The following is a 10,874-nucleotide window of genomic DNA, read 5'->3' as shown; positions in this document are numbered from 1 at the left end:
CCTTATTTTGCTCTATTTGCATGTTTAAATGTATTGCACATAAATTCAGAGAGTCTGAATTTCCATATGTCTTCCTTCACATATACAGATGTAAGAAAAAAGCAACACCTGCCAACTTTGTTTTATTAGTACACGATTACATATATATTAGTAAAATATACAGCTTTTCTAATTTCAGTTGAGTAGATATTTGCAGAAAGTCTTGGTTGCTATAGTATCACATCCATAATTTACCTACATTTTCCTTTGCTTGTCTATGCCCTTCTCCTATAGCTCTTAAGCTTGACAGATAAAGCTTTTCCAAGGCATGAATCTTTTCATCTTGTGCTCTTTGCCACTCTGCTTTCAGTTCTTCTGCCAAATGATGCAGCTGCTCATCTCTTCTCTGCTTAACATCTTGCCTTATCTGCAAAGCAATATTCTTCTCCTGCTCTCTAACCTGGAGGAAAAAATATATTTGTTGATGATTTTATATTTTGTAGAGGACTGTAGACTTCTTTTTAAATTGTTATTCTACTTGAATTCTTTGCTCACCTTACTTAATCCCACTTGCTTTACTATGCTAGACCGTTATCTGCTTCTTGACAAATAGGACACCTGTGAAATAAGGGCCAGCAACAAGGAAATAGAACAGGCATAGGCAAACTCGGCCCTCCAGATGTTTTGGGACTACAACTCCTATCATCCCTAGCTAATTTGACCTTGTATAGCTGACACCTCAGCAACACTGTAGTCAAGTTCTCTCTACCCTTTTTTGCTCCTGAGTGGGAAAGTATATGTGGCTGAAGTGCTCTGGTGTCTTGGTGACACAACGGACAGCTCTTCTCTCAACCATGGAACCAGAGGGGGGGGCAAGAATTGCCATACAACTGAAGATAGGACCCGCTTCAATCTCTGCAGCTCCCAGGTTGGGGCAAATGCTACAGCTTGTCAGACTCAGAATCAGTCTGCTCCCATGCAGAATAAAAATGTGGAAGCCTGCAGATTCAATTGTTTCATGAATGGTTTCCCAAGCTTGGGTCTCCAGCTGTTGTTGGACTACAACTCCCATCATCCCCAGCTAGCAGGACCAGTGGTCAAAGATGATGGGACCTGTAGTCTGGAGACCCAAGCTTGGGAAACCCTGGCCTAAAGGAAGGCCATTCCCAACAATGCAAACACACCTGCTGTAGCCTTAATTTCCTTCTCCTTTCATGTTCTTCTTTCAGCAGCTGAGCTTCTTCATTAGGACTAAGTCTAAGTCCCACAGCTTTGGCCACTTTTCTTTTCATCTTTCCAGACGTGTGATGTTCTATTCTGCATTAGCAAAACAAAATACAACAGGAATAAACTTCATTTCACTCTAACTTAGTGAAGACAAAGCACAAAATTAACAGGCGTCTGCAACAGGAACCAAAAAGCTTATTCTCACAGCAATAATTATGTTCAGGTAAGACAACAGCATGGGCAGGAAATGAGACTGAGATTAATCAGCTACCCTTCTGTAGGCATATCTGCCTTCCTCCATCTACCAATCCAAACCAATCCAAATAACTTTATTGTGGGTAGTGGAGAACACTATCTGGCATTGGCACCACCTGACTATAATTAACAAGAACAATGTGCAAGTCGTAAGAATGGACTAACATTAGTTTTGAGCCATTTCTCTACAGCCATCAATGAAATTAAATTCTAGTTCTTTTTTTTTACCCAATACATATTTAGCCCTCTTCAATATGGCATACAATCTTCTAAGCAAATGCTGAACATTTTAGCCGTACATCCTTCTGCAAGCACAACACCCCATTCACTTCACGAATAGCGCATAAAGAAGACTACTTCCACCCTTTCAAATGGAATGCTTTTAAAAGTAATGAAGTGTGCACAAAAATAAAAGGAAGAGAAAGTAAAATGAATGGGGTTTGATTACTTGTCACCATGCTTTTCAGACACACTGTCATCTTGTTTTCAAATTTCTCACCGCAATCAAAATGCTGTTCTGAAGAACTGAGCTAAAGCTTTCCTGGAGAGCTGAAAATATAACAAGCAATATGAAAGCACCTCAAGGTCACGCTGCCTTTGGGGCATATTCCCTCCATACTTCAGAACTCGCACAGATACGTAATTACTCTGGTGGATAAATGGGCACAGGATTCAGCTTACATTTTTCAAACGCAAAAGTGTATCGCACAAGCTGCTTCAAAAGAAAAGCACCACTGAGGGTTCATAAGGCCTCCAGTGGGTAGAATTTCATAAAGTTTAACCAACAAGCAAAATCTTAAGATCTTCCTTAATGCATCTTTTACCCATGGTATGTTCAAACAAGACTGTCTTGGGAGCTCTCTAACCTTGTGTAAAAAAAAGAATTTTAACTATGTAAAAAAAAAGAAAAATGAAAAGCAGACATTTACATTGAAGTGACAAATATCAATACAACGAGGATTCTCCAGAACTTAAGTCTTCTCTGACTACAGTGGCTTGAGGCAAAATAGCTTTTTGTTTTACTGCCCTAAGGCTCCAAAATAAATGACAAAAACCCCACGCATTGACAATTAACCTGCCCTTACTAACACTTAATCATATTCATGCAAAATTAGCTGTTGCTTATAAAACGAAGAGAAACCTGTTTGCTGCCTTAGGGCATGTTGCTATTCTGAGAACAGCAGTCACATCAGACCCCAGCATTTTCAAAGCCCACCCAATGCTATGAAGGGTAAACAGTCAAAAGTCACTTACGCTGTAGAAACTCACAGAGCATCTTCTATAACATGGAAAACAGTTCAAAGAAAACACAGCTGGGGAGGAGAGAGAGCATATTTAAACATGTTCACAGTGAAGGGAGCTTAGCTTAAGAGAACTAATAATGCAATCCTCAACAAACTTGCTAGAAAGTAAGCCCTGATTAGTTCAGGGTGACATACTTCTAAATAAAAAGCATAGGATTGCACAACATGTTTGTGGTGTGCATGCTTATTTTTAACTAAAATTAATTTCCTTGTTGAACAGGAACCAATTCTATATCAGCCCTGGAATCAACATCAAGATATAAGTTGGGACAGCAGTAAGATTGGATTCAGGAAACCCAGTTAAAAAATCATGCTCAAGGGCTTATTCACAATGTTGCAACAAATGTATGTTATTGATCTAAAGTAGGAATGAGGAAAGCCTATGTCTGCCGAAATGTTCTTGGTCTAGAACTCCCTTATCCATAACCATTAGCCATGGTAATTGGGGCTGACGCAAGTTGCAATCCAATAGCATCTGAAGGGCCACAGCTGATCCCTAATCCTGATTTGAAGTATTTTGATCTTGCCTCTTGATCATGATGCTTAGTGAAATCGCTAACAATATAAAATCACAAAAAGCAAGGTAAGAGCAGTTAAAACAATTAACAATTGAAAGAAACAACGAACGATGTCAGAGTAAGAAACAGTGCTCGGTTTCATTAAAAGCTTTGGAGAACAATGTTTTCAACCTCTTTCCAAAGGTCATAAGGCATAGCCCCCCCAGATGGAAAGAGAAAGGGTATTTCAGAGGCTTGGCACCACAACCCAAAAGGCCCCATTCGTTTCTGACATGTGGGAACAGTTTGCCTTGTCTTATTCATGACATAAAGCAAGAAAGCATGACACACGCCCTACACTACACAACACAATCACAGTTCATGGCACATGTATGAAAGTATTTACAGGCAACTAACACTGGTGTACATACAGCAAATCTGAATTCCTCATGAGCTGCAAATCAGTTATTAGTGATGAATCCTTGTAAGTCTTTAAAATGAAGTGAGGAAAGTCAAAATAATAAATAATAAAGAACCATGTCTGGTTCAGAGGCAGAGTTATGGAGCAGTAGAGGTCAAATGTGACTAGTGGATGCAGAATTGGGAGTTTGCAAAACAATAACACCTGCCCTCTCAACCCCCAATTTACACTGGGCATACTGTATAAGAATATACTTCATTGGTACTATGCTGTTTTTCAGTGATACGTTATCCCCCAAGTATTTTCTCTCATTGCTATTAGCCAAGCATCCTTGGAAAAGCTATTCCCTCTCAAACTGAGGTTTTTGTGAGGGCAAAATAAGCAAAGAATAGCAAATTAACATTTAGCATCTATATCAAATCTGAAGCATTCTAAAAACTAATTCACATATATTACGCAATAACGCTACACATATTGAAAACTGTTGAAGAAACTCTTCACTTGGAGAAGAGTATACTAAGATTTAACGTGAATTCCTCCCATGTATTAGCAAGTCTTATGGTACCTTAAAAATTAGCAAGTTTATTGAGATACAGTATTTGATACTGTTTAAATAAAGAGAAGACAAGACTTCGAAGGTGCCCTAAAAACAGTACATTAAGTACTAATGCATTTAGAATAGTACAGTTCTTCTTGAGGGGCATTTGACTGAATGGCTTTGTTCAGAAGTACATTCCACAAACCAGTTTATGAGGCTGGAAACCAATTCTGAGCTGGTATATTCCTTCCCACACCCCGCCACACTCCTCTCCCTCACAGGGCTTGTTTTAAAGCAGAATTTCCGGCGGCACACAAACCAGCACAATGTTGGTTAACTAACCAGGATAATAAGCAGATTATTTGACACAAAACAGGGTTTGAACATAATCACCCATTCCCACCACCCTTCTGAGTAATACCCCTCCCCACCCTCTCACTATATATAAGGGTCTTCTGACTTCTGTTTCAGTGTACAGTCTTACCTCGGGTTGAAGACGCTTCGAGTTGAGCGTGTTCGAGTTGCGCTCCTTGGCAACCCGGAAGTAACGGTGTGTGTTACTTCTGGGTTTCGCCGCTTGCACATGCACAGACGCTCAAAATGACATCACGCGTATGCGCAGAAGCGGCGAAAAGTGACGCGCACGTGCGCAGACGCGCCATCACTAGTTACGTTTACTTCTAGAAACGAACGGGGCTCTGGAACGGATCCCGTTCGTATCTAGAGGTACCACTGTATCTGAAGAAGTGTGCATGCACATGAAAGCTCATACCAATAAAAAACTTAGTTGGTCTCTAAGGTGCTACCGGAATTTTTTCTTTTTGTAATAGGGAACTTTAGTTTAAGACAAAGTCAGGATCTCTGCACCAAAACAAACGTACAAGGAGAGGGGCGAATTCTTACCTCTGAGTAAGTCCTGCTACTTAAAAACAACTTGGGCTTCACTGTATTTTCCTGAACGTGCTTTTGAGATCTCCTCCTGTTCGCTCCTGTGCAGATTCCTCCAATAAGCTTCCATGGGTCACAGCCTACTTTGCCAGGTTCTTAAAGAGGGGAGAGGAAAAGCTGAACCGATCCCCTCAGCAGATTCCCAACTGCTCTTTTTATGCTAGCCGTAAACACGCACCTACACACTCGGATACATCACTTCATGCATCTGATAAAAAGTGGGCTACGGCTCATGAAAGCTTATTTGTTCAATTTATTGTCATTTCTCTACAATATTTATATACTACTTTTCGGGAAGGCCTCACAAAGCGGCTTATGCCTCGATACCTACGTTGGCCTTAACGCCGCCCGCGAGGTTCTTCATTAAAACGGACTCCTCGAACAGCCTCGCCCCCCCTCACAAAAGTTTCCGCCTCTGGTCGCCGCTGCCGACGTCACATCCGCCGGCCCAAACCGCCTTTCCGCCCCGCCCCTCACATGCCTTCTCCGATTGGCCGGCGGGTGGAAACCGCCCAAGCCGCGCGGGAAACCGGGCGGGCTCTCGCGACAGGGTGGTGGGAGGAAAGCGTTCTGCGCCTGCGCGACTGGTCCGGGAAAAGGCGAGAGGAGAGGCGGTTTCACAGTGCGGATCCGAAAGGGAGACTAGGGCCTCGAAGTGCGCCTGCGCGGAAATGGAAGGAGCGTTCTCCCGGCCTCACCCGTAAAGGGAAGCACGCATGCGCAGCTGTTGGTTTTCCGCGTAGGGGGTGAATACTTTTAATTACACGGATAATGGTTTGGTGTTTCCCTCCCCCCTCATTCGTCATGGGTATGGATTGGAGATCAAAAGGAGATCCTCTTTGAGTGCATGGTTGTAGCGGAAGGGGCGGGGTCGAGGTGTTGTCCGCGTTAATGACTGTACACGCATACTTTGCTGTCGCTAAATTAACGTGCGAATTACAAGAAGCGTGTACTCCTTGGATATGTGATGCATACCTGACTTCTTGCTTCAGTGGCTTTAAAAAAAAAACTTCATTTGCCTTTGGGAATTGTGTCGTGTAGTTACATAGGCCCTGAGTGCTTGTCACAGAAATCATGCAGGGGGTGTTTTGCCAAAACTGGGGTGCAGATTTGGACTATTAGTTGTTGTTGTTGTTTAGTCGTTTAGTCGTGTCCGACTCTTCGTGACCCCATGGACCAGAGCACGCCAGGCACTCCTGTCTTCCACTGCCTCCCGCAGTTTGGTCAAACTCTTGCTGGTAGCTTCGAGAACACTGTCCAACCATCTCATCCTCTGTCGTCCCCTTCTCCTTGTGCCCTCCATCTTTCCCAACATCAGGGTCTTTTCCAGGGAGTCTTCTCTTCTCAGGAGGTGGCCAAAGTATTGGAGCCTCAGCTTCAGGATCTGTCCTTTCAGTGAGCACTCAGGCCTGATTTCCTTCAGAATGGAGAGGTTTGATCTTCTTGCAGTCCATGGGCTATTGGTAGAGCCTGTTATTGCTATGCCTTGACTTTCTGCCTCTCTAGTTGCTGGGCTACAACTCCCATCACACGCCAGAGTAACGGCCTGTCAGCAGAGCTTATCAACCATTACTAAACGTCCCCCTCCCTCGAAAACCCTCTCCCGTATAGCTGCTTTACAATACCCATCTAGCTGAGCACTGTCTATACCAGGAGTGAGGGGCTTCAGGCCTGGGGGCCAAATGTATCCCCCACCCCTTTATTTGATCCTCAGAGCTTTCCCCACTGCTCACTTCACACCCTGGTATTTTTTACCTGGAATGTGGTCTTGAAGTCTGATATTGTCTGATTTGGGTGGAGGATAGAGTAGAAACCAGCTTACAGTACAAAGGTAAAGTTAACTTTTGCTGCACTGCCTACTTCCGCCTCTGGTCCTACCCACCACAGCCATGCGGCCCTCCAGAAGTTGCCCAGAAAATAATGCGGTCCTTGGGCTGAAAAAGGTTCCTCACAGATAATTAGAAGGTACTTGAAAGTATCAAATAGGCCTAGGATTAGAATAAGAATGTTGTATAGTAATATGGATTTAAACTAATAAGAAAAGAGATGAATATAGTAAATGGAAGGAGTTAATTGTATTAGAAAGATGATATTGGAGAACTGTCACAAAGGTGTCACAATGAAATTCAGTTAGGGGGGATTTGAGGAAGTCAGATAACAATGAAAGTTAATTTGGATTTTAGAAGTAATAAGTGTTTTTCTTTTTCTTTTTTCTTTTTAGTACAGTGGTACCTCGGGTTAAGTACTTAATTCGTTCTGGAGGTCTGTTCTTAACCTGAAACTGTGCTTAACCTGAAGCACCACTTTAGCTAATGGGGCCTCCTGCTGCCGTCGCGCCGCCGGAGCACAATTTCTGTTCTCATCCTGAAGCAAAGTACTTAACCCGAGGTAATATTTCTGGGTTAGCGGAGTCTGTAACCTGAAGCGTATGTAACCCGAGGTACCACTGTATTGTAATGTGTTTTGTTTTGTGTCTTTTATATGTTATATTTGTTGTAAATGTGGAAAATTAATTAAAAAATTGAAAAAAAAGAAAAAGGTTCCTCACCCCTGGTTCATACTGACACTGACAGCGACTCCTCTAAATTTCAGACAGGAGACATTCACAACCCTACCCGGAGATTATGGGGATCATCTGCATGCAAAGCAAGTGATCTCCCCCGAGTCCTTTCCCTCCTCATTTGGTTTTCTCCTCTTTTCTCCAAGGTTTGCTTTGGCCTGAGAATGAACAAGCAGAAGAAGGCAGCATATGTTGAGCAGACCACAACCCTTGACAAGTTTGGTTCTGATATCATTGCTGAAATTGAGAAGCTCTTTGGGAAGAAGTTCTCGTACATCAAACCACCTAACAATGAATGGCAGCTGCCAGATCCTAACCAGACTTTTAGCTGCGATCACAAAGAGTTCAGTTCCCTTGCCTCCTTGAAGGATTCCCTGAATGAAGTCAAGAACCAGCTGAGCGACAAGAAATTAGATGAGTGGCATCAGCACACATCCTTCACCAACAAAGCAGGGAAGATCATTGCTCACATCAAGCAAGCCGTAAATGCTGAGTTGTGTACCCAAGCTTGGTGCAAATTCCATGAGATCCTGGGCAGCTTCCCTCTCCTCCCAAGCGATGCTCTTCAAAATGGGGAACTCAACTCTGTCCATCTCTGTGAGGCTCCTGGCGCCTTCATAGCCAGCCTCAATCATTACCTCAAGTCTCACCGCATCCCTTGTGACTGGAATTGGGTAGCTAATACCTTGAACCCCTACCATGAAGCAAACGATACCCTTATGATGATTATGGATGACAGGCTTATCGCAAACACTCTGCCCTGGTGGTATTTTGGCCCTGAGAACACGGGGGATGTGATGACACTCAAACATCTCACGGGACTTCAGCAGTTCATCAGCAACATGGCCACCGTTCACCTGGTCACATCCGACGGGAGCTTTGATTGCCAAGGAAATCCAGGCGAGCAAGAAGCCCTGGTTTCCTCTTTGCATTACTGCGAAACGGTCACTGCTTTAATGACCCTTGGCCTCGGGGGCTCCTTCGTTCTGAAGATGTTCACTCTGTTTGAACATTGTTCCGTTAGCTTGCTGTATCTGCTGAACTGCTCTTTCGAAGAGGTTCACGTGTTTAAACCAGCCACTAGTAAAGCTGGGAACTCTGAGGTGTATGTGGTCTGCCTTCACTATTTGGGCAGGGAGGCCATTCACTTGCTCTTGTCCAAGATGATGCAGAACTTTGGGACGGACATGGTCGAGAAGGCCCTCTTCCCCCAACACTCCATTCCAGAATCTTTCCTTAAAGTCCACGAAGAGTGCTGTTCGTTCTTCCACAGGCACCAAATTGAGACCATTGCTGAGAACCTCCGACTCTTTGAGCGCATGGGCGAGGTGGAGCAGGCGAGGCTGAACGCTTTACGGGATTGCGCCGTCGCGTTCTTCTTGAACCGGTTCCAGGTGAAGCCTATCGCCAGAAATAACTGGCTTGTGAAGAAGCCCCGTGCGGGCTGTGGCATGAACTCCAAGTGGTGCGGGCAGAGGAACAAATACTTTTGCACGTACAATGAGAGGAAGATTCTGGAGTCTCTGACGTGGGAGGAGAAAGTGGCCAAGGGCTGTCTTAATCAATGGGCTGAAGAACATTCCCTCGGTAACGTCGGGAAAAATTGCATCTTGGAAGGGGCTTCTTGCAGCCTGGAGTGTCAGTTATGGTACATCTTGGAGGGGCGGAGGTTGCCGAGAGTGAAGTGTTCTCCCTTCTGTAATGGTGAGGTCCTGAAGAGCCTCAATGAAGCTCTTGAGAAATCTTTCGTTGGCAGGGCAAGCGTTGGCACCCTCAGAAGCCTGGCACAGCAAGAGTGCCAATCTTGCAATGTTCTTACGGAGTCACTGATATTGTCTGAATTGTCTGAACTGATGGAGGTTCCAAATGAAGGTTGCATTGGCCAAAGAAAGTGCTTGACTGTAGGCTTCCCATTGCTTTGTGATGCCAACAGCCCATCTGGCTTGGAAGTTAAATGCTTGGAGCCTGCATCACTCTCAACGTTCGGCTGCTCGTTGCTTCACGACGGGGAACCCAAATACCAGCAGCAGCTCCTGGAGTGCCTTTTGCGTTCGTTCCCAGAGCTTCAGGAAGGGGACGCTTTGCTCCTGCCCATTCTTTCTTGTTTTACACGCTTCACTGCTGGCTTAGTTTTCATACTGCACAGTTGTTTCCAGCACATCTCATTTGCTTGCCCAACCTCGTCTCATCTCTTAGGGGCCAGCGCTGTACTGCTTTGTGCTGGCTACCAAGGTCTTCCAGATCCGGTTTTCCAATACCTGCAGCAGCTGAAGAAGCTCATGGGTGTACTGCTTGACTCGGACTCCCCGCAGCAAGTCTTGCAGTTTGTGCCTATGGAAAACCTTCTAAAGGGGCAGTTGCTGGAGTTTCTGTGGGACCTAAATACCGCCATTGCAAAGAGACAGCTGCATTTGATTGTCCAAATCGAGCAACAGCAAATGACATGATTTTTAGTTCAAAGCAGCAAGTTGCCACCCCCTTTTTCACCTATCTGCTGGGGGGAAAATGTTTCTTTTTAAACCATAGTGAACCCTTTTTAAATATATGATATTTTGAGATATCTGCTGTCCTTTGTACTTTACTATCCTGCTGCTTTATTCTCTGTTTATATACAACTTGTGAGGCCCTGGGGAAATTTTATTATACAGGAGTCACAGCTGTAATGGAAAAAAGAGTCCTTTTCTATGCCTAACTCTGACTTATAAGTTGGGACCAAATCTGCCTAGCTTAGTGCTTCTTCAGAAGTGGCACTGGCTTCCGTTAAAGGTGCCTTCAGGTGAATAGGAGCAGTACATAGCTGGGAAGTGTATGCTCATCGTGTGGCTGCATGCGCAGAGCAAATCACCTGAGTCTTTTCCCAACTGATCGTTGCCCTTTGTGGAGAGCAGCAATAATAATAATGACCCATTTGACAGAGTTGCTCCATCTGATATCACTTGATAAAGACCCCTACCTGCTTGGCTGGTTCATGCATCTGACTCTGTGGCTGCATATAGACAGGTGCTTCTATGGAGGTATTAGAAATTAAAGGCAACCCTTCCACTAGACTCGCCTGGGTTTTGCATATGTGCTTCAAACACCACTTTTAACTGTGAACATAATTGTGCCTTTTCCGTGCTGTTGAGTGCTTCAGCATATGTGATCT

At 44.2% G+C, this 10,874-nt stretch overlaps 2 protein-coding genes across 5 annotated transcripts in view; one reads left to right on the top strand and one right to left on the bottom strand.

Annotated features, from left to right (window-relative positions):
• Positions 1 to 5,622, bottom strand: part of CEP295 (centrosomal protein 295) — a 37,393-nt gene extending 31,771 nt beyond the window's left edge. For 2 of the 4 annotated variants that reach the window (XM_053385596.1, XM_053385599.1), the window contains exons 1-3: positions 5,501 to 5,622; positions 1,164 to 1,296; positions 239 to 439 (exon numbers count right to left, since the gene is read on the bottom strand). In XM_053385596.1, coding sequence (XP_053241571.1) covers positions 239 to 439; positions 1,164 to 1,271 — 309 coding nt within the window. In that variant the 5' untranslated portion in view covers positions 1,272 to 1,296; positions 5,501 to 5,622. Of the gene's footprint in view, positions 1 to 238; positions 440 to 1,163; positions 1,297 to 5,124; positions 5,266 to 5,500 lie in introns of those variants that run through there. The other 2 variants (XM_053385597.1, XM_053385598.1) reach the window with 2 other exon arrangements.
• Positions 5,623 to 7,802: 2,180 nt separating this feature from the next.
• CMTR2 (cap methyltransferase 2) lies at positions 7,803 to 10,281 on the top strand. The gene has a single exon (XM_053385601.1). The coding sequence runs from the start codon at positions 7,894 to 7,896 to the stop codon at positions 10,174 to 10,176; it is 2,283 nt and encodes a 760-aa protein (XP_053241576.1). The 5' UTR covers positions 7,803 to 7,893; the 3' UTR covers positions 10,177 to 10,281.
• Positions 10,282 to 10,874: the final 593 nt, after the last annotated feature.

The sequence above is a fragment of the Podarcis raffonei genome, chromosome 4, assembly GCF_027172205.1.
Source record: "Podarcis raffonei isolate rPodRaf1 chromosome 4, rPodRaf1.pri, whole genome shotgun sequence".
In the NCBI taxonomy this organism is placed as follows: Eukaryota; Metazoa; Chordata; class Lepidosauria; order Squamata; family Lacertidae; genus Podarcis; species Podarcis raffonei.
This window is presented reverse-complemented; position numbering and strand designations above follow the sequence as displayed.